General features: G+C 34.4%; 1 protein-coding gene across 1 annotated transcript in view; it reads right to left on the bottom strand.

Annotated features, from left to right (window-relative positions):
• The window catches only part of DNAH6 (dynein axonemal heavy chain 6), a 240,745-nt gene that overhangs the window by 196,256 nt on the left and 19,390 nt on the right, over window positions 1-25,099 (bottom strand). Inside the window, exons 4-7 of the mRNA XM_045549959.1 lie at window positions 24,178-24,440; window positions 3,405-3,672; window positions 450-584; window positions 240-360 (exon numbers count right to left, since the gene is read on the bottom strand). Coding sequence (XP_045405915.1) covers window positions 240-360; window positions 450-584; window positions 3,405-3,672; window positions 24,178-24,440 — 787 coding nt within the window. The remainder of the gene's footprint in view (window positions 1-239; window positions 361-449; window positions 585-3,404; window positions 3,673-24,177; window positions 24,441-25,099) is intronic.

Below are 25,099 nucleotides of genomic sequence, written 5' to 3'. Positions count from 1 at the left end.
TGAGATTCTGTATCCAATTTAGAAATACTACACAAGTAGGAGTAATATGAGAAAAATGAAACATTTACTTTCCCCTCTCCCCTTCCACAAAATACATTACATTTATAACATATTAAGCAAAAGTTTGGAATCACTGAAAAATAGGATCATTATTTAAACTTAAGAAAAGTAAAATAAAAAAGAACTGATATTTTAGAAAGCCACTATTCTGATATATCCAGTTTCTTTCTTCTGCATACCCTCATAATGTCCAACTGCACAGTCATCAGGAATAAATCCTGCAGCACGCAAAGCAAGTCGACAAGCCTTCCTGACCACCTGTTTTGCCTCATTTCGAAATTCTTCTAGGCATTCTATCACCTAGGCATTGATGAATATGTATAATTAGTGGTACTGAAGTAGTAATAGTAGGAAAAAAAATCTTGATTGTTATAGAAAAAATTTCTTACCTCTGCTAGCCGTACGACTTGCACAGCCTTAAATTCGTACAGGGTGTAGGTGTGAGATTTTTCAATATAACATAGTCCCATGAAACTCAATTGATAACACAATTCATTTATTTTAAGAAGAGCTGGTCGCAAATACTGAATGAAAATAAGAATTCATCATTACTTAGTGAAAAAAAATCCTGCATTTTAAAAGTATAAAAATATTTGAAAAGCAAGAATTGTTATTAAGGATAGTAAATCGTTCTGTATATTAACTTTAGCCACAACTGCAAAATGCATACATTAAACAGCAGCACTTCTGAAACTTTTTCTAAAAGTATTCTTTGAATTATCAGATTTAATTTGCCAAAATTCCTTTCTTATCATTTTGAAAACACATACATGTCTATTTAAGGAATGAAATTGGGGGCAAGTAACAGAAAACTAGGCAATATCTTAAATATCATTAGGTTTGGCTAATGGCTAAAAAAATATTTGTGTTAACTTAAGGACTTTAAAACGTCTGAGCATAATGATAATGCAAGAGCCCATCTATTTATCTAAAAGGCTATGACATAGAACAAACACAAATTTAATTTTAAAATTTTAGTGAGTAACAAGTTGCTTTGGAAAACTGTGTCATTTGCTCAAAAGGTTAAATGTAGAATTATTAAGGATCTAGCAATTCCAGTCCTAGGTATATTCGCCCAAAAGAAATGAAAACATATGTTCAGACAAAAACTTGTACATGATTGTTCATAGCATTATTTATAATAGCTAAAAGTGCAAGCAACCCAAATACCCATCAATAGATGAATCAATAAATAAAATAGGTATATCCATACAACAGAACATAATTTGCCAATTAAAGAAATGCTATGCAACAACATAGACAAACATTGAAAATACTGTGTTAAGTTAAAAAACCCAGTCACAAAGGACCATACATAGCTGGCTCTCTGTATCTGTGGGTTCCAGGTCTGTGAACTCAACCAACAGCAAATTAAAAATGTAGTTATGTATATAATGTTTGTGTCTGTATTGAACATATAGAGACTTTTTCTTGTCATTATTTCCTAAACAATATAGTATAACAACTATTTACATAGTGTTTACATTGTGTTAGGTATTAAAAATAATTTAGGATGATTTAAAGTATATGGGAGGATGCATGCAGGTTATATCCAAATACTGCAGCATTTTATATAAGGGACTGAAGCATCTGTGGATATTGGTATCCATTGGGGGTTCTTGGAACCAATCCCATATGGATACTGAAAGATGAATATATTGTATGACTACATTTATATAAAATGTAAAGAATAGGCAAATTTATGAAGACAGAAAGAAGATTAGTGGTTGCCTATAGTTGGGGGAGGGACAGGGGAGTTGGGGAAAAATAGAGAATGATCACTAATGGGTAATGAGATTTCTTTTTGGAGTGATAGATATGTTCTAAAATTGACTGTGGTGACAGTTCTGTGAATATACTAAAAATAATTGAATTGTATACTTTAGATGGGTGAATGGTATGGTATGTAAATATATATCAAAATTGTTATAGAAAATGTAGGCACAGACACCAAAAAAATTGGTTGTTTAAAAAAATCATAAAAAGAAAATTTTAAAGGACAACTCCATGTTTCTTCCTTCAACCTAGTGTAATTAGCCACATTAGGTAACTAATTGTAAATATAATACTAATGGTAAGTGTGTGGGTAATTATAGCATCTAATAGATATTTAAACCACTGCAATGGGTCTGTTACTTAGGTCAATGATATCTTAAATGGATGAGAACTGTCTAGTTTGCTAGCACTAAATTCAAGAGAAGATACTACAAAAGCCAAAAAAACTACTGATAAGAAAGGTGGAGAGCAAGAATGATAACTCCCAGCATGTAATATAAGAGAACATGCTTTGAGGATTGATAGAGGTAGTTTTAAAGACAAACCCAGGAAAAAGTATTTTAAATACTTAGTAACAAATTTATGATATGCCTACTGTTCAAGACATGGTAAAAGATGAAAGGTGGTAAAATAGCTTCAAATGACTGATGGGTCCTTAATGAAATTTGAGTCTGATGTCAAGAAGGACTGGAATATTTTTTCATAACTCAGAATGCTCAATGGAATGGATGACTTGAGATGGTACATTTTATATATTTGTTTTGCATTAATATTTGTGTTAGCCAGAGTCCTTGAACATTCCCTCGTTGTGTGACTGACATGTTGATAATAGTCTTTTGGATTAACATATATAAAGTGAAGGAAATGATTGGAAAAAAAGCAAACTTGAGGCTTCACCTGAGAGGATGATACCTCACTGTCATAGATATAGACAGCTGAGGACCCAGTACTCTGAGCATGACAATAATGATGATTCCAGTTCATTCCTAGGAGGCAAGTAGATAACTTCCAATGCAAGTTAAAATTTAATACATACAGGTTTTAAATAAGGACACACAACCTTTAACAGTTTTTTTCATAATCACCCCATCAGCATCCCAAGTAAATATTAAAAATTTCCCTACTATCTGAATCCATTGTAGAGGAACACATATACTGGGGGGCACTGAATACAAGCCCCCAAATTATTCTGGACAATAAAGTTCAGAGTGTCTCAAAGATGAGGGGAGGTGCCTTTGCTCAGATGCCAGCTGCCTTTGCTCAAAAGGACATATAACTTTCCGGATCAACAACAAAAGGGATCACAAATCCAAAACTCTGAGGCTGTTTCTAATCAAAGGGCACCTATGCAACTCTCTTCTTATATTTTTGCATTTTACAACTCTAGACAAAATGTAGAAATACCCCTAGACTGTCAGACTCCTAAATGATAAGACAGGATGAAAATTGTGAATTTTTTAAAAAAGATGAAATATTCTTTTTAGCAAGTCTATACCAACACCTGTAATACATTTACACTTTCTTTTTCTATAAGTAGTTATTTTAAAATATGATTAATAAATACATACAGGATTAACAATGAACAAATTTTTTTGTAGAGATTTTCGACATGCAGTGATTTTCTTGGAGCGAACATTCTTCTTCCATACGTTAAAAGCCTTCCATTTCCGGAAAAGTGAAAATATGGGAATCTTAGTGAGTTCTCTGTGATATAGATATTCCTGTTCCCATCGATCAATTTCAATAAATTCAATGTCATCATTATAAATGTGTGTTACCGCCTTTTTGCTAATAGTATAGTAGTCATTTTTATTGAGGTTCTCATAACTCACAACTCTAAGAACAAAAAAAATTGGGAATAGTGAATAGAGTATTCAATATCAAATCGAGCAATTGTACTACTTTTTTGTTTTAAAGAAATAAAACATTTTTGGAAAACAAATATTATTTAAAATTAAAAAATCTAACAAATTATTGTCAGATTGAATAAATCAGTCAAGAAAACAAGAGTTAAATAAGTGTTCAGATTATTATAAAGATTTCACAACCATTGCAATATGCTTGATAATTTCACTCACATGATTTTTACAATAAAACAAATTGATTATAGATTTTTAAAACTTAATAGTCCTATATGAAAGCTGGAACTAAGATTTTATTATTAGCTCTTTAGAAACTATTGAGTATTAATATTATAAAAGAATTTTACACTACCCAGTATTGAAAGAATTTTGAGAAAGAGCTAAGTAAAAAAAAAACAAGAATAAAATAAGATTACAATCAAGATAGATTAAACTAAAATTTATGTTCAATTTATCTCATACAAAATAATTTATTGTTGAGAAATTGGTTCATGATATCTTTCTTTCAACTGTCATCAAGGGCATTTTTCAAATGCATGAGTAACAGGAAATTGATCAAGTAAAGAACACAAGCAAGAATGGGATAAAAGCAGGAGTAGGTGTAGGAGAAAGAAACAAAGCAATGAGAATAGAAAGGGCTGACATAAATAGAAGTAAAAACAAAGACCATATGATCCTCTCAATAGATGCAGAAAAAGCATTCGACAAAATTCAGCACCCTTTTATGATAAGAAAAGCTTAACAAAATAGGTATAGCCATATACGATAAACTCACAGCCAACATCATACTGAACAGGGAAAAACTGAAAGCATTCCTGCTTAGAACTGGAACCAGACAAGGTTGCCCACTATTATCACTTCTATTAAGCATAGTGCTGGAAGTCCTAGCCAGAGCAATCAGAGAAGAGAAGGAAATCAAGGGCATCCAAATAAGGGCAAAAGAGTCAAACTATCGCTCTTTGCTGACAATATGATCTTATATCTCGAAAACCCCAAAGATTCTGCTATGACACTACTGGAATTGATAAACAAATTCAGCAAAATCTCAGGTTATAAAATCAATGTACACGAATTAGTAGCATTCCTATATGCCAACAACAATCAAACTGAGAACCAAATCAAAACCTCAATATCCTTCACAATAGCAATAAAAAAAGTAAAATACCTAGGAATATATTTAACTAAGGAGGTAAAAGATCTCTACAGGGAGAACTATGAAACACTGAGGAAGGAAATAGCAGAGGACGTAAACAGGTGGAAAACCATACCATGCTCATGGGTTGGCAGAATCAACATTGTTAAAATGTCTATACTACCCAAAGTGATCTACAGATTCAATGCAATCCCTATTAAAATACCAACATCATTTTTTACAGATCTAGAAAAAATAATTCTACACTTCATGTGGAACCAGAGAAGACCCCGTATAGCCAAAGTAATCTTAAGCAAAAAGAACAAATTGGGAGGCATCAATTTACCAGACTTAAAACTATACTACAAGGCTATAGTAAGCAAAACAGCAGGGTACAGGTGCAAAAATAGAGACATAGACCAGTGGAACAGAACACAGAACCAACTTATAAAACCATCCACATATTGCCATCTGATCTTTGACAAAGCAGACAAAAATATACACTGGGGAAAAGAATTTATATCCAATAAATGGTGCTGGAAAAATTGGATAGCCAAATGTAGAAGATTGAAACAGGATCCAGATCTCTCACCACTCACAAAAATTAATTCAAGATTGATAACAGAATTAAACCTAAGACATTAAAACATAAGAACTCTAGAGGAAAATGTTGGCAAAACCCTTCTAGATATTGGTCTAGGCAAAGAATTTATGAAGACCCCAAAGGCAATCACAGCGACAACAAAAATGAATAAATGAGACCTGATTAAATTAAAAAGCTTCTGCACAGCCAAGGAAACAATTATTAGAGAGAATAGACAACCTATAGAATGGGACAAAATATTTGCCTGATATATATATGATAAAGGGCTAATAACCAGAATCCACAAAGATCTCAAGCAAATTATCAAGGAAAAAATCAAACAACCCCATTATAAAGTTGGCAGAAGACATGAACAGAAGCTTTTCAAAAGAAGATAGACTAATGGCCGATAAACTTATGAAAAAATGCTCAGTTACTAATCATCAGGGAAATGCAAATCAAAACCACAGTAAGATATCACCTAACCCCAGTGAGAACAGCTTTTATCAAAAAGTCCCAAAACAATTGATGCTGACATGGATGGGGAGAGAAAGGAACACTTATACACTGTTGGTGTGACTGAAAACTAGTACAACCTCTATGGAAAACAGTATGGAAATTCCTCAAAGAACTAAAAGTAGATCTACCATTTGATCCAGGAATCCCACTACTCAGTATATACTCAAAGGGAAAAAAGTCACTTTATCAAAAAGACACTTGTAGTCAAATGTTTATTGCAGCACAATTCACAATTGCAAAGATGAGGACTCAACACAAATGCTCATCAATTCATGAGTGAATTAATAAAATATGGTATATTTATACCATGTGGTACAACTCAGTCATAAGAAAAATGAATTAATACCTTTTGTAAAAGTCTGGTCAGAACTGGAGACCATTCTCCTAAGTGAAATATCACAAGAATGGAAAAACAAACACCACATGTACTCACTATTAAATTAGAACTAACTGATCAGCACTCAAGTGCACAGATGGAAGTAAAATTCAGTGGAAATCAAGCAGAGGGAAGGGACAGAAAGGGATGGGTAAAATCATATCTAATGGGTACAATGTACATTATCTGGGTGATGGGCACACTTATATCTTTGACTCAAGTAGTACAAAAGCAATCCATGTAACCCAAACATTTGTACCCCTGTAATATTCTGAAATAAAAAAAGAAATATTTGATGCCACTTAAATATTTAATAATAAAACAAATGTGAAATATATTGCACCTTATTAAAATATATTTAGGAATTTAGGAGAACAACATTTATGAAGATTCTATGAGAGCTTAGAATAACGAGAGAAAGGTGAAGTGCAAAAATAGAGCCTCAAAGTGTTTCTATGTTAAAGCTATGTAAAAATTACATGTATTAGACAAAGATTAGACAAGAACACGCCAGTAAAAATCAGCGGTTCCCCATGTCTCTCAGTCTTGCTCTGCATTCTGAACCTGGAGTCTATAGCTCTTTAAAATAGCCTTCAGGCCATCTGTGAAATCCCTGAAATTGTTCTATGAAAACAAATTCATGTATATACATATGATCAGTTTTTAAGGGATTGGAAGAAAACTCTCATTTTCTTTGGGTCTGTTAATCAAAAAGCTAAGAACCACTGGCATAAATGATTTTTAGCTTTTAATATCTATTTTTGTTTTAATAAAACTGAGTAACAGAAATATTTTTTAAATTATGGCATACAGAATGAGAACGGATGCAAACCCAAACTGAGCAATATTCATGTAAGCCCACAAGGAAAACTGGGGGCTGATGGTGCTATGGAGGGTGGAAGAGGGGCTGATAACCAACTCTAAGGATGTTCTCCTGCTTCAGTGCTGCAAGGGAAAACTGTCAACCCCCTTAGCTTTTATTTGTTCCCACTACTTTTTGTCTGTGTTCTAGTTAACTTATACCAGAAAGATCTGGAAAAATGCCAGGAATTGCATGGCACTGGTAAAGTGTACCGAAAACATTTTAAATGTTTTTCCTTTTTCCATTGTCAACAGCTGAAGATTTAATGAGGATATTTTGGGAGTGATTCTCTCTAAAATGTGAAACTTCAACTTGCCAGTGAAATTGCAATCAACTTCAGATGTTTCATTTACATCAGACATCAAACCAACCTAAAAACAAGAACAAATAGCTGACTGGGGCCTTGGTGCATGTCTGGGAAACTTGCTCTGTGTGGTCTATCTGCTACTTATGGCCCTTCTAGAAGGTGGAAAGTGTGATCCATGATGTTGAATTTTAACTTGTTGGTGCTCAGTGTCACTTAGAAATTCTGTTTATTATATTTTTCTTCCTATTCAAGATCTTCATTCTCAAGCCCATAAACCTTTTCCTTCTCTACACATCTCTACTCTTCATAGAACAAATGAACACACAAGAGTCTTTTTCAAAGATAGGATCACCAGCATGGAAATCATGTGGGGTGCTTATTAAGAATCTAGATTTCTGGGTCCAACATAGAATCAGAATCTTTATGCATTCCAAGATTGTAGGCTAATGAGATGCCTGAGTGATTCTGACACACAATCATATTTGTGAACCACTGAACTTTATTTGAAAGCAAACTACTCAATTATAAAAAACGATGGTGATCTAGCACCTCTTATATTTTCCTGGATAGAGCTTGAGCCCATCCTCTAAAGTGAGGTGTCACAAGAATGGAAGAATAGGCACCACATGTACTCGCCATCAAACTGGCACTGACTAACACTAAGGTGCTCACACAGTAGTAATATTCTTTGGGGGTATGGGGGTTGGGGGTGGGTAAACTCACAACTAATGGATGCAGTGAGCATTGTAGGGGTGGAAGGGCACGTCTTAAATCATGGTTGGGATGTGGCAAAGTCAACATGTAACCAAAATGTTTGTACCCCCATAATTTCCTGAAATAAAAAAATTAAAAAAAAAAGCAAACAACAACAAAAATAGGGCTGAGATAAGGTGAATTCTCTCTCATACCTTTAATGGGAAATCAACATACCATGTTTTTTCCCCTGAGTGTCTCTCTCATGCTTTTTCATCCATATGAAGATGTAGTATTTTCACCTCACTTTTCTCAAACTCTCCTTCTGGTTACTTTTCCTCTGCATCTAAAAACGCACAGAACTTCTCGTTTGCTTAAAGAAAGATTTTCTTAACACTGCTGCCCATTTAACTTAAAATATCATGTCTTCTTCCTTCTTTTAAACTTCCTTTATAATGATGTGTATCAACAGCCATATCTATTTCATCCATTCCTTCTTAGAGTTCCCGAGAACTGGTTTTGTTTCTCACTACTCTAATGAAATTATTCTCTCAAAGATCAACAGGAAACTCTTCCCAGCCCAATCCAGTTGGTAGTAGGAGGAGCAGCAGGGCCAAGAAAAGCTTTGCAAAAATTAAGAGGGGGTCTGCACAGTTCTCTGTAATTCTATTTTCCTTAGACCTTCCAGTTCATTTCTGAGGGGTCACTCCACAAATCTACTCCTTGGACTTCTGCACTTTGCTCTGCATGTTGAACCACTATTCCTATGATGAAGACTGTCCATTCAGCATTTCTTGGCATTCATGATTCAAATTAGCTGCCTCCTCAATAATTATTTTGGTTGTTTGTTCCATTACAGCCTTTCTTTGAGGAGATAATCAGAAAAATTAGGCTTCCTATAAGAACTAAAGATAAAACTTTTTTAAAAAAAAATTCAAGTGCTGTGCTATGAAATTCCTACTTTGTTGATAAGGATGACTTTATGATCCAGTTAACTTAACAGAGATCTTTAGATAGTTAATTAATCAGACTGAGATGAAAATCTTGAATAAAACTGCATTTAACTATGCTCTCTGTCTCGTAATTAGAAAAAAAAATCTGTACTGCTTTCTTGCTGTTCAATGTAGAATCAAGGGTTCCCTTGTCAAATCATTTTACTGTAGAACCTGTCTATCTGAAATGAAATGTAGACTCCAGAGCTTCCAGTAATTTCTAAAAGTATGTTTGTCTTATTTAACAGAATCACATGGAGTGAGAGAATTATAGGCCCTTGTGGTAGGTCATAGATTGTCCTGTTACTATTCATTTCACATATAACTAAAAGTGAACATACTTAGAGATTTAGAACCCCTACTGAGGTTCTAAAAAATGGATTTCTCCTCCTGAAATCAATTCTTTGATTTTCCAAAACAATAAAGCCTCAATGTGATCTGTTATTTCAAATAGCAGCTCTGTCACACCCGGCAACGATTGAAAATGCTTCTGCTCATCTTTAAACCAGTCCACCACACTAATATTGCAGAAACATGGTTTGCCTCAAGTGACCTTTCTGCTCAAGAACTTTGAATAGTCTCCTATTGCTCATGTTATTAAATTGTAATTATTCTGCCAGGTATTTGTGGTACTCTCCTCCTGTTTCACATTATTTTCCTTCTCTGTCCACACACATCACTCTTTTTAGTTAGGCTGGTTTCTTCATCATGTCCATCTTAGGCCATGCCTGAATGCATGCATATGTCTTTGTTCACCCTGTTCCCTCCTCCCACTTCTTTCAAGTTTCTGATTTCTACAAGACTGAGTTATTTCTTACCTGCTTTAAGGTAGTAGGCTGAATTAGATAAGCTCTCGTGGCCCTATGCAACTCTTAACTTGTCTAATTATTTTCATTGTTATACAGGTTTAATTGTTATAATTTGAACATATTCATTGAATGAAGGTAAGCAAGCATCAGCAGAAACAGGCCATTTCCTGAGTTCTGCATTTATATGCCTCAATCTGTTTGATGATGGTCAATAATATGACGCAATGAGTCTAGATCTAACCTAAACTGGGGAAGAGAAATGCCTGATTTACTTCTTGTTTGATTAATCAAAGATGGTATAATATCTGATAAGGAACTAACTCCTTTTTACTTAGAATATTAAACAAAAGCATAATTAAGAGGAAACTTCCTAGTTTCATCAATAAGAGAGTGCTCTAGGGTCCATGGTTCTCAATGTATGGTCCTTGGAAGAGTAGCATCAGTATCCCATGGGAATTGCAAATTCTCAGGCCCCACCCCAGATCTATTAAATCAGAAACTCTGGGGGCTTAATAATCTGTGTTTTAACAAGTACTTCAGGGCTTACTTGAGAACTGCTGCTCTAGGTCCATGGTGTGCAACTCTGGTTGAATCTTGGAATCATCTAGTGAGTTTTAAAGAAATGCTGTTGCTCAGGCACCACCATACACCAATTAAATAAATCACTGGGAGTGACGCCTGGGTGATTCTAATTAGCAGCCAAGGCTAAGAACTACTGCTCTAGATTCTTCAAATTTTTGTGTGATATGAAACCATCATCCATTAAAGTGTCATTGGTCTAGAGCAGTGCCAGGGTGTGTGTGTGTTCACACAAGCATGTGCGCACATGTGTGTTTGAAGGGAGGATAGGAAGACAATCTGGAATCTAGACTAATCTGAACTGGAGAAGAGAAATGCTTGGTTTGCCTCTGGTTTCACTAACCAGAAGGAGGATTTTTGATGATTTATTTTACTTGTTAGATTTAAATTTCTTCATGGACTAGCGTAAGAAAAATTGTCATTGTGTTAGATAACCTGGTGAGATTTCTGATAATATGGCTTCAAAATGATCTGTTCTTTATTATATAATATATACAACTAATTATAAAGGTTTTTTTTTTTATAATTTATAACTTCACATGGAAACCGAAATGCTGCCATTTGAAAAAGTTCCAAGCTGGCATCTATCTGTGTTTTCTGTTCTAGGCCACTAAACATGTAATCTAGTTTAAAGGACAAAATAGCTTTAGTATAAAATTTTAAAAGCTGCCTAAAAAATATTTTTAACATAACAGCCTTGAAACAACCTGAGAATAAACTTAATCATTTAGAAAGTAACATGTCCTGAACCTACTGTAGACATTTACATGCTCTAACAACTCAAGTCATGTAACTGTCTCAAAGAATCCTAATCACAACCACTGATTTAACTAAATTTGTCTCAAATTTACATGAATACAGAACACATTTATTTTTACCATTTTAAAACATCATTTAGGTCTAATGTTCCTGGAAATACACATTGGGAAACACTGAGGTATAGAAGACATGGTGTCCTCTTTCATGGCTTTCCATGGACCCTAAATTTGAGGAAGGCTCTGCTGAATAGTTTGACCTATCCAGTACATTCTTATACCTTTAAAATTGACATTGTACAGAGGATTAAATCGCATAATTGAAAGACAAGAGTATCAGTCATTATTTTGATTTCCTATCTGCAAATCACAAAACAATATTGAAAAGCAAAGTCTAATATATCTGTACCTCAATTTTCTCATCTTTCCACTATAGATAATGCTGTTCTAATGGGACTCTTATGAGGATGAAATAAGACTAATGTACAGAAAGCACTCAGCACAATGCCTAGCAGTGTGACAGAAATGTAGGACTGCTGTCATTATGAAGATGAGTATATTAGGCATAGTGCATCAGAACTTGGGTTCTAAAGTCTAACTGCTTGGCTCTGAATCTCAGCTTCACAACTCACTAGCTTTGTGAACTTGGTCAGGTTACTCAACTCTGCCTCAGTTTCATTATTTGTATAACAGATCTATCAATCTGACCTGCCTTATAGGGTTTCTATGAAGATGAAATGAGCTAATACATATAAAACATTTAGAACAAGGTTTGGAATACACTAAGAGTTGGTGTTAATACTATCATGTTGTAGTACTCACACATTGACATTGTAAAGACTTAGTACTATGGCCTCGTAGAAGCATCCACAGTTCCTTAACAATGTGAGCAAGTTTATATTTCAATGATCAAAACAAAATAGAGCACATTCACAATTGCAAAGATGTGGAAACAACCCAAGTGCCCATCAATATATGAGTGGATTAATAAAATGTGGTATATGTATGCCATGGAGTTCTACTCAGCCACAAAAAACAATGGTGATCTAGCACCTCTTGTATTATCCTAGATTGAGCTGGAGCCCATTCTACTAAGTGAAGTATCACAAGAAAGGAAAAACAAGCACCACATGTACTCACCATCCAATTGGTATTAACCAATCAACACTTAAGTGCACGTATAGTAATAATATTCGTTAGGTGTGGGGCAGATGGGAGAGGGGAGGAGGGGATGGGAACATACATACCTAATTGGTGTGGTGTGCACCGTCTGGGGGATGGACATGCTTGAAGCTCTGACTTGGGTGGGGCAAAGGCAATATATGTAACCTAAACATTTGTACCCCTGTAATATGCTGAAATAAAAAAAATTTAAAAAAATAGAGCAGTATGTGGACTTATATAATTAAAATAATAGTAAGGTGAGGGGTTACATTGATATGAAAAAAATCCATCATCTACTAGGGAGGGAATTATCCAATACCAAAAGTGGCTCTTTTTACACCAGCATGAAAAAGAAATACTTAACTATTGCCCCACCAGGGGTCTTCTTAGATCCAACTAAATGTTCAAACTCACAAGACTTTCATAGACTACATTTGGCATCTGTCCACTCAGAAGGACACAGGACAGGAACCACTTCTTATCATCAGGGTGGCACCATATTTTACTTTTCTGTGGGAGACCTTGTAGCAGTACAGCAGCCACCTGGGAGCTATCTTCTTACCAAGTGATAACTCAGATGCAAGGTGAGATGCACATTGAGTGTGTGTGGAAGCCACTCTGTCTTAAAAGCCTTATTACTAACAGAATCCAACCTCTCTCACAATACTCCATAAGCACAGATTTCAGGGTCCTACAAAGGACATACTCAGAAAAAGAATCCATGCACTGTGGGAAGTCCAAGGCTGTAACTCCTCATTGAATACTTATAATTCATTTTTAGTTCTTTCCAATACAGATGTAATTTACCAACTAAGGTAATTTTTTATCATAAGCCATGTTGCCTAGAAACAATCCACATTTTAACTCTTATTAGTTTACCAGGGGTATAGAGCTGCAGAGTTAACCAAAGGTCTGACTCTCATGCAGAAAAAAATTGTTCTACAATCCTAGAATAATGCCTCCCAAACTTTAAGTGTTATAAAACACCGACACAATGACAACAATATATAAGACACATTGATATAAACTGTGGTCACTTTGTGAAGATATTGATTTAATTTCTTTATATTATATAATAAGAAAAATAAAACACAAGATATCAGGAGCATAGACAATATTGAATTTGATAAAACTTCCAATTAAAGTCAAGCTCATAAGCAACCAGAACTGTGACCGTAACTTTTCTGAAGTAGCTACCTGCGTGTCTAATCAAGACCACTGCTGAGAAACTTCATAAAAGAGAAGGCAGCAAGTGGCAGAAGATGATTTATTGCTTTGTCTCTGATGGATGAAAACTCCATTTTCCATTAACCAGAATGTGGATAACTCATTCTCTTGAACTTATACACCAAAGGTACCACACTATTCTGTAACAGTTGTTTCTTTTCTTTCTTTGATAAATACAGTGTTGAAATTTTTTCTAATAATGTAAATTGATTTAAAATCCAATCAAATGTTTCCATATCAACTATTTCAGAAACAATGGCAAGCTTTTTCTCAAACACAGACAGATGTTATTACTCTATTTGACTTAATCTTTAGGTTCAAATCCATAACAATGACTAAAAATCATTAGAGAACCATTTTAAACATCACTTTTCCAAAGTTGAATTTTTTCTGAATTCTTAATCTTTGTCAATAGATATTAATATATTTTCTGGCAGCACTTGTATTTTTTTATTAAGTTCACTCAGGTGCTCAAATGTCAGTTAAGTAACCTAGTTGTGTAACCAAGAACTATGCTTCACTTAATCTGCAAAGTTGAATCATTTGCACAATATTTTCCAATTCTTGACAAAATTCTTCCTTTGGATCACTTAGTTATGAAACAACACAACATGGTTTTCTGCTCTCATTTCTTTGTAGAAAGCTAAAATGCAGAAATATGGTTATGTGGTGTCTTGGATTTTATTATAGTCACCATTTAAACATTATTGAATTTGTAATTCAAAACTGCAGGGAAACATTTATATATAGAAGTTCCCCTGTGAATAAAATAATGTATTACTTGAATCTCAGGGTTATCAGAATAAACTCTATGGTATACATATACCACACTGGAGCACTACTCAGTCATAAGAAAAATGGTGATCTAGTATCTTTTGTAACAACCTGGATGGAACTGGAGGCCATTCTTCTTAGTGAAGTATCAAATAATGGAAAAACAAACACCACATGTACTCAGTATTAGATTGGAACTAATCGATCAATACTTATGTGCACATAGAGAAGTAAAATTCAAGGGAAATCAAATAGGTGGGAGAGGGGAGGATGGGATGGGTAAATTCACACCTAATGGGTACAATGCACATTAACTGACTGAAGGGCACACTTATAACTTTAATTCAAACTGTCCAAAAACAAATTATGTAACCAAAACATATGTACCCCCATAAAGTTCTTAAATAAAAGATACAGACTGAAATTAAAAAAGAATAAACTCTAGATGTAATAAACGTTTTTAAAAGTATTTTTATAATATCTCATTTGCCTTGAAATATTTCATCTCCTGTAGGGTTTTTTTTTTTACCCCCTTCAAAACAAAGTTCTTCCAAACATTTCATTTCAGGGATTCTAACTAGTGCTATTATCTAGCAGTTACAAATGTCTATAGATTCATCAATATGCAATAAAACATTTTTTTCCTTTGCAGTAAAACTTTAATAATGTCCTGAATTATGGTAATATATGTTATCTAACACGTTGATCTACTAATGGTATTATTTATTTTCTTTGCTTTTCAGGGTCCAAGTAGAATAAAAAATTTCCACACAAGGTAGTAAAATTGCAATTCTGCAATAGTGATTCATTTGGACATTAGATATTACATGTTTTTGCATCCTTAGATCCTTGAGCTTCTTGATCTGATACTAATCTAAAAGCAGAACTTTGTTTCATATTTTGTTCTTGTACATGCTTTAAAAAGTTCAAACCCTTTTCTTCAGGGAGTGGATATCTTCTGGTAAGGTGTTGATGATATAGCTTGCTTGGCACCACTGACTCATTTGATGACATTTCCATACAAATAAGATATTTAGGCAAAAGGACAGGTATATTATTGTAGTTTACAAATCTAAGTTTGAGATAATTCCGATTATGTTCCCTAATTTCTAATCTTTTTCTGACTACTTTGCCTTATAGATCTAGTAGTTTTCCAGCTTTAATAGAAAATTGTCTATTATAAATGAGTGAAAAGATAAATATTAAATCCATATAATCAAAAGTATTTAAGAGAAATGTAGATCTTAATGATATCAGAAAATGAATTTTAAAAACTCAGGTAATTTCTACGAAAAGTGTTTAAAAAATTCAAGTCAAGGATGTGATAAGAAAAACAGGAAGCATTGAGATATAGATTTCATTAAGAAGTACAATTTTAAACAAATTAAAAAATATAAACATTACATATACTTTATATAAAAACATTTTTTAAAACTGCAAAGGCCTACAGTGCTCTTTACCAAAACAATTTTATTAAAATATGTTTAAAAATTATGTTTTGGAAAACCATTTATAATTTTTAAAAGCAATTCATTATAAAATTCAATTAAGAGTTTTGTCCAGTTGATAACTTCAAAAACCAAACAAGAAGAAAGGATGAAAGAAGGGGTAAAAACAATAATCAGAAACATGCAATTGCTTTTTTTTAGGAACACCTAATAGTAAATACTAATAATGATATGAAAATAACAGCAATTACATCTGTGTCAATAGGAAACCTTATGAGAAATAAAAGCAAACAAAAATCAACAAACAAAACTAAAAAAGAATTTCTTTGTGTTTGTCACGTACACAAAAGAAAGAATTTTGCAGATAAACTGAGTTTGTCTTAGAAATCTAAAGGCAGTGTCCATAGTAACAACTTAACTAGGTGGAAGGACTTGACAGGGAGGCAGCAGGGTTGTGTTCCTGCTACAGAGCTGCTCTCTGGCAGAGGGCCTACATAGTTTTCCCTACGAAAATAATTTCTGAATTCAGGAAGTTTAAGAAGGTAGCCATATGAATATTAGGAAAATGAAATTTCACCTGTGGTGAAAAAATAAATAAAATTTCTGAATGAGTATATTTTTTCAAAAAAATAAATTTTTCCCACTATAAACAACTTGGGCACACCAGTAGTCATTGCTCTGCAGGAAGCTTCCTTGCAAAGCTTCACTTTATAGCCATGCTACTAGAACATTTGCACCTAGAACCACTTAGTGGGCATTTGGCAGTCATTCAGACTACCAATGTTATGCAAATTTTTTAAAGGTCTCATCACAAATTTTAAAATAATAAATATAAGTAATAACATTTTAAAATGAATAACAAGGTTCTCTTTAGCCAGCTGAATGACGGGTAATGTAAGCCTCAGATGAGGGTTCACACACAGCTGGTTCCATTTCTTAGTTGTAATTTTTTTTTTTTTTAAGTTAAATGATCTTAAATAACAACTTGAGGTCTTTGGAAGTGGCAGCATATAACTGGAACTTCTGTAACACAGTTTTGGATCTCTGTAAAATCTATGGACCAAGAATTTCTTGATCATTTCATTTGAGTCTGCTTTTAGCACTGAATCAGATGCTAAGTCAAGTACATTCATTGTGTTATAAAGCTGAAAGGCCAAGTGTTTCAACTAAGGAGATAGCAGTAAATAAATTCTTAGCAACTCTTTGATTGCATTTGGATTAAAAAGTATCTCCTCTTATTATGGGGGTACAAAGTTCAGGTTATATATATTGCCTATGTCCCCCCATCTCTCTGAGTCTGAGCTTCAAGCGTGTCCACTTTTGTACCCCCATAATAAACTGAAATAAATGTATATAACCTGAGCTTTTGTACCCCCATGAAGAGCTGAAATAAAAAAAAAAGAAAGAATAGTACTTGAAATCAAGGTTAAGAATAGCTTCTTTTTTAAATTTTCTTAGTTCTCCTTAGCCAGTTATCCTCTGTTAGTTTCAAGACCAAAGACTTCATCTAAAATCATAGCCATGGTCTCAAATTTGTGCTGTGGGTCACACACAATGAGGACTGGATAAAAGACCTTAACATTTTTGTCTATTTCCTTAATTTAAATAAACATTTTAATTTCAACCATGTATTTCAAACATATAGAAAAGTACAGATAATAATGTAACAAACCACAATGCACCCTTCCTCCCAATTTAATAAATGTTGATATTTGACCAAAAAATAAATAAATAAATAAATAAATAAATAAATAAGAAAACTAAAAAAAAAAAAGAAGAAAAAAAGAAAAAAAATGTTTGTTTACTTTAAAATAAATTTTATTGTCCATAAAAAAAAGTATCTCCTCAAATTTTTGCATTTAAATATGATTCTTGGATAGATACGCCCACTAATACATTATTTTCCTTCAATGAGTAAAATCATCAGATATTGGAAAGGGCTAACTCTGTCCCAAGTAGAAGGCATTTGACATTTACACTAGAGTTCAGTCAGCCTAAAATCCCGATACTGTATTGTTACCGTAAAAATATTTTGGCACTGAAGCGATAGGTTGTCTATTCAAACACTAAACGTATCTCTAAGACATACTCCTTGAGCAAGCCTCCTGAAATCATAAAAATAGCCTTTAGTAGTATTATTAGTTTCACAAAATGTTTTAAATTTTACTCCTTATTTCTGGCATTTTTCATGATTGAAACAAAATCTTCCACTTGCCATTTCACTGTAAATAGCACTGCACACTTTCACAGTGGAAGAGTGCACAGTCAGTAGCCCTGATGAAATTCTTAATTTTCACTCTTGGTCAATGCTGCCAAAAATGAGAGGTATACGATTGTATGTAAATGTTCTCTTGGAGCAGAGCAAAGCCATTCTTGCTGCACACACAACTAACTAAGTGCTCAGACACTACTGATTCCCAAATGCCTTTTCCATTCTAAATCCCTGCTCACAACTAAATGAAAAAACTCTTCTATAGCACAGGTTTTTAGTGATAATTAGAAGAAAACAGTAGTCAAGCACCTTTTCTTCATACACGTGCTGTATTTATTGCAAACACTGATTTGTGCATTCCATATATGGGACTCGTTAAAGCAAAATATCTGTCAGCACACTGTATAATGACATCTGCAGTGTCAGTTAATATGGGAATTTTGCAAATAACGGAACTTACTCTATTTTCTTTCTGAGTACACCTTTCCATAGGTTCTTTAGCAATAATATGACATATCTTTTTTTTTTAAATCTTTTTTTGCTACAAGGAATGCAACTTTAAACAATTTCTGTAGTTTAGACCTATTACACCTTTATTCAATTCTTTACTAGAAAGCATTATTTTGCATTTTTTTTCACATTGGTTCTGGAAAAATTCAATAGGCTTATCAGAGAGACAGATTATTGCTCTGGATTTGGAAATTATGGAAAATGTTTCCGTTGCTTCACCACATTTGTGATGAAATAAAGGAATTCTTCGATAGTGAACTCAGTCTCTTGGGCCTCTTGGGAACAGCTCCAAGTTTCATCCTGATTTTAGTAGAGCAAAGACATTTAATCCAGAGCATAGCTTCTAGAGCCAGACCATCATTTACTTATTGTATGACCTGGGGGAAATTATTTAATCATTTCTGCCTCATCTATAGAATAGAGATAATAATTCTATTTATATTATGGTATTATTATGTAGATTAAGTGATTCAATGTATGTAAATACTTTCGAGTATCTAGAATGTAGTAAACACCAATAAATCATCTTTTAGGACATGTAAAATGTAGTGACTTGCTTTGGTGTCCTCTCACTTAGTGGGTATATAACCCAGCTCTCTAGCTATCAGACTTCCCCAGCACCTCATGACTACTGGCAATTACAATCACTCTTGCTCAAGGTCTAAGTCCTAACAAAATAGACTTATTTTGTCTTGACCAGCACTGTTCTTTTTTCTCTATACTGTTTATGATCTCTCTAGGCCCTGATCCTTTGCCTTGTTGCCTCTCACTTGTCCCAGATCTGACCAGAGTCACCCATTATGCCTCCATGCTGGGCAAGATTATCTGCAGCATATAGTACCAGGCTGATATTCCAACATAATTAGATATCTCCTTGAAGGTTATTCTTGACAAAATTGTTAATGCCTAACACATACTGTAACAGTGGAAGGGAGGCTTAGCATAACTAGCTCCATTTTGCTTCTGACCCCCTGTGGTAATATCCTTTGGGGTAAAAGCTTCTGCTTAGCTCTGCATGTAGGCTAGAAAAAAAAATGATAACTAGGTGAAAAGAAAGATGATAACTGTTCCTTTCCCAAAACTAACTTCCAGGGAAATAAGAAAAATATACACAGAAGTAACAATGCTATGTTAAAGATTTGTAGGACCATCCTGACCTACCTGACCTTTGTTTAATTCTCTCATCTTGAAAAAAAGCCTCTCTTCTTTTGACCCCAATTCTCCTTCATCTACCACCCCATGTCTCTTCTCCCTTTGGCATCCCCAAATTAATATATCCAAACCCAAACTTGTATTTTTTCCTTGATAAATCTTGTCATCTGGTCTTCTTTGTCTCAGTTAACAGCAAGTCTACCCCTCTTGCTCAGACAAATGGATCATTAAATTCATCCAGACTCCTCTCTGATTGTCTACTCTACATGAAATCCATAAAAACATCCTGTTGGCTTCACCTTTAAATTATTTCCAGAATCAGACTCATTTCTCACCACCTCACCACTACCACATGGTCCATTTCTCACCACAATAATTACAGCCTTTAACTAGTCTTCCTGTTTTAATATTTGCTTCCTAAAAATCTCTACACAGCAGCCAGAGTGATCCTTTTATTCAACAACACATGAAAAAGATTATTCATCATGATCAAGTGGGATTCATCCTAGGCATGCAACGATGGTTCAACATACACAAATCAATCAATGTGACACATCATATCAACAGAACGAAGAACAAAAACCATATGATTATTTCAGTTGATGCTGAAAAAGCATTTAATAAAATTTAACACCTGTTCATTACAAAAACTCTAAAAAAATTGGGTATAGAATGAACTCACCTCAACACTATAAAACTCATATATGATGGACCCATAGCTAGTATCATACTGAATGGGGAAAAACTGAAAGTCTTTCCTTTAAGATCTGGAATAAGATGAAGATGCCCACTTTCACCACTGTTAGTCAACATAGTACTGGAAGTTCTAGCTAGAGCAATCAGATGAGAGAAAGAAATAAAGGGCATCCAAATTGGAAAAGAAGAAGTCACATTAAACTTGTTTGCAGACAATATGATCTTATATCTAGAGAAACCTAAAGAATCCACAAAAAAATTATTAGAACTGATAAACAAATTAAGTAAAGGTGCAGGATTCAAAATCAACATACAAAAATCAGTACATTTCTATATGCCAACGGTAAGCAATCTGAAAAAGAAACCAAGAATGTAATACCATTGACATTAGCTACAAATAAAATACCTAGGAATAAGCTTAATCAAGGAAGTGAAATATTTCTATAATGAAAACTACAAAACATTGGGGAAAGAAATTGAATAGGACAGGAAAAAAAATGGAACGATATTCTATTTCATGGACTGGAAGAGTCAATATTGTTAAAATGCCTATACTACCTAAAGCAATCTACAGATTCAATGCAATCTCCATCAAATACCAGTGACATTCTTCACAGAAATAGAAAAAAATAATCCTAAAATTTATATGGAATCACAAAAGACCCAGAATATCCAAAGGCATCCTGAGCAAAAAGAACAAAACTGGAGGAATCACACCATCTTTATTCTACAAAGCTGTAGTAACCAAAACAGCATGGTACTGGTATAAAAACAGACAGACAGACCAATGGAACAGAGTAGAGAATTCAGAAGTAAGTCCACACATCTATAGACAACTTATCTTTGACAAAGGTGCCAAGAACATACATTGGGGAGAAGACAGTCTTGTCAATAAATGGTGCTGGGAAAATGGGATATCTATATGCAAAAGTATGAAACTAGATCCTTATCTCCTGCCATATAAAAAATCAAATCATAATGTATTAAAGGCTTAAATCTAAGACCTGAAACTATGAAACTACTCCAAGAAAACATTGGGGAAACACTTCCGGACATTGGCCTGGGCAAGGACTTCTTGAATAATACTCTTAAAGCACAGGTAACCAAAGTAAAATTGGACAAATGGGATCACATCAAGCTAAAAAGTTTCTGCACAGCAAAGGAAACACTCAACAAAGTGAAGAGAAAACCCATAGAATGGGAGAAAATATTTGCAAACTACCCATCTCACGAGGGATTAATAACTAGAATATATAAAGAACTCCAAAAACTCCATAGGAAAAAAAATCAAATAACCCAATTAGAAAATGGGCAAAGGATATAAATAGACATTTCTTAAAAGAAAGATACACAAAATGGTTAATAGGTATATGAAAAATGCTCAATATTGTTAGTCTTCAGAGAAATGTAAATCAAAACAACAATGAGATATCATCTCATTCCAGTTACAATGCCTTTTATCAAAAAGACAGGCAATAATGAATGCTGATGAGGATGTAGAGAAAGGGTAACCCTCATACACTGTTGGTGAGAATGTAAATTAGTGCAACCACTATGGAGAACAGTATGGAGGTTCCTCAAAAAACTGAAAATAGAACTATCATATGACCCAGCAATCCCACTGCTAGCTATATATCCAAAGGAGGGGAATTCAGTATATTGAAGATACCTACATTCCTACATTTATTGCAGCACTATTCACAATATTATATAGCCACAAAAAGAACAAAATCCTGCCATTTGTAACAACATGTATGGAACTGGAGAACATTATGTTAAATAAAATAAGCCAAGCACAGAAAGACAAATCTCACGTGTTCTCATATGTGGGATATAAATATTAAAAACCATTAATTTCATGGAAACAGAGAGTAGAATGATAGTTACCAGAGGCTGGAAAGGGTAGTGGGGAGGGGAGGATATAGTGGGGATAGTTAACATGTTAGATAGTTAGATGCGATGAACAATATTGATAGCACAACCAAATGACTATAATCAACAATAAGTTAGGGTATACTTTAAAATAACTAAAAGACTGGAATTGGAATGTTCCTAACACAAAGAAATGATAAATGGCTAAGGTGATGGATAACCTAATTACCCTGATTCAATGAATTCACATTGTATGCCTGTATCAAAACATCACATGTACCCTATAAAGATATACACCTACTATGTACCCATAACAATTTTTAGAAAAACAAACCAAAATGTAATTCAAAGCTGGATACTTCTCTGTGCGAAACTTTCAATGGTCCTCCATTTTTTCTCAGAGTAAAACCTAAAGTCCTTACAGTGGCCAAGAAGGCCTTGCACAATCTGTCTTCTATCTGTCATTCACTCTACTGTGGTCACAACAGCCTCCTCTTTGCCTCTTGAGCAGGCTAGGTCTGCTTCGGCCTCGGGATGTTTGTATTCATTTTCCTGCTGGCTGGAATGCTCTCCCCTGCACCACCACACAGTTCACTCCTGCTTCTTCTTGTCCAAATGCCAGCTTTTCACTGAGGCCCACCCTCAGCCCCCCCTTAATTCACAGCTTCTTTCCCAGCACTCCTGACCCTCTCTGCCCTACTCTATTTTTTCTATAATACCTATCACTTTTTTTAGCATTCTACATAATTTAATCATGTATCATGTTTATTATTGTCTTCCTCTGCTAAAATGTAAGCTCCATGAGGGCAGCAGTTTTGATCTGGATGGGTTACTAATATATTTCTAGCACCTAAAACAGTTCCTGCTACAGAGAGGGTGCTCAATAAATTTTGCTGAATGATTGGATTTCCATAAGCATCTCTGTTCTTCCTACAAATTATTTCTCACTCCCATTAAGCTCTTTCAGATTTACAACAAAACTATTGTATTAAATTTTGATTAAAATATGTTTCTGCTCTCCTCTTTCTCTCCAGAAGGAGAGCTTTCCTCAGTGTCACTTGGCTCAATCAAAACCACAGGGCTGAATAAAGGAGAATGAGAGAGCAGAGAATGGGGAAGTTAGCTCAATGAATTTGGCAGCAAAGCTATTATCTCCATCAAGTAAAGACTATCTCAATGACTGCTACTAGCCCAACTAAACAATAGAGAAAAGCCGCTATCATCTTTAAGGTCTACTAACCAGCTGTCACCTGTTGTGCTGAAATGTAAAGCAATTCTCAGACTCAAAATTGTGTGACTCTTCAAATTATGTTAACAATAAATGTGTGTTAAGCAACAATAGATCATATGTGTGTTTTTTTAAACAATATATGTGAATACCCTAAGTTATCAAGCTCGTCTTATTTCGAAAAAAATCCTCATTTTTATTCTATAAAGGAAACATGAAATGACATGAAAAACAAATTAGGAATCACCTACTTTTTATAGATTGCCATCTTCTTCTCTCAGTAATCACAAATTATCAAAACTATGTTTATAAGACTGATTAAAAACAGAAGGCATAACGTTACATAGAGAAGTGCAACAGTGTATGACTTCACAAAGTAGCTAATGTTTCTAAAAGAATAAAGGAAAGATAATTGGGAAAAATAAATAAAATTATTGTGATTATGATTCATTTATCATCGAACGATAACCAAAATTATATTTGATCACAATTATCATTAATACCCCAATCAATTATGGATAATATAATATTTGCAATCTTATTTGTAATTTTCAATTTTAAAGAAGTTACTTCATAAACGAGAACTCACTTCAGATTATATGTATCGTATTCGGTGGAAGACCTTGGCACTGCAGGGATCATATAAAGAAATCCGAGATTTTCATTTTCACGTATTATTTTAATGATTTGCAAGGGGTCAGAGATGTTGGCTTTAATGACTTCTTCCTGGTCTTGGAATGTGTACTTAGGGTAAGCTGAAGAGCGAGTCCCAAACAGACCTCTTCTTCCGATACTCGCACGTGACAGTTTAGGAGGAGAGGGAGAGAATACCTCAGCAGAGGGCTGATGGATCTAAACAAAGCCAACGTTTTAAAAATGAGTTTCTGCACACACACAGAAGGGACAACATATCACCCTCAAGGACTAATTATGAAAATTTTCAAACTGTTGTTAGACAGTGATATTCCTTCTTAGTACTCCCTGTCCATGCCCACCCCCGTCCCACAAAACAGTCCCAGTGTCAGCTCCCATTGCCTCCCCCCTCCTTTAACTCCATGTTTATTACATGAAAATAGTACCAGCTCTCTGGTGTCCCTGGGGGCCCACCACCCTCCTTGCTCAGTTGCTCTGCATCTGTCCTGACTGTGGTCCCTCCCCCAAGCCTCCTCACCTGTTCTGACAACCTTTTCAGAACTCATAACTTTCTTTGTGAATATGAGGGGTAGTTACATTGAGTACTTGGGAATCACTGTGTGATAGCCTTATACAAGCATATATTTTATTAACTAATAATCGCCTGTTTGTAGACTAGGTCCTCTCAAACTTAAATGTGCATGTGAATTACTTGGATGTCTTGTTATCCTCCAGATTCTGATTCAGAAGTGCTGGGTGGAACCTGAGCTTCTGCATTTCTAACCTGTCCCTGGACAAGGATCCTGCTGAACCACACATGGAGCAGCAAGGCTAAGTCCCGCCCACCATGCTCACACACTTCAGCTTGGCTCTACTCC

Source organism: Lemur catta, chromosome 4 (genome assembly GCF_020740605.2).
Source record: "Lemur catta isolate mLemCat1 chromosome 4, mLemCat1.pri, whole genome shotgun sequence".
Taxonomy (NCBI): domain Eukaryota; kingdom Metazoa; phylum Chordata; class Mammalia; order Primates; family Lemuridae; genus Lemur; species Lemur catta.
Note: the sequence above shows the minus strand (reverse complement) of the source record. Positions and strands in the feature narration are given on the sequence as shown.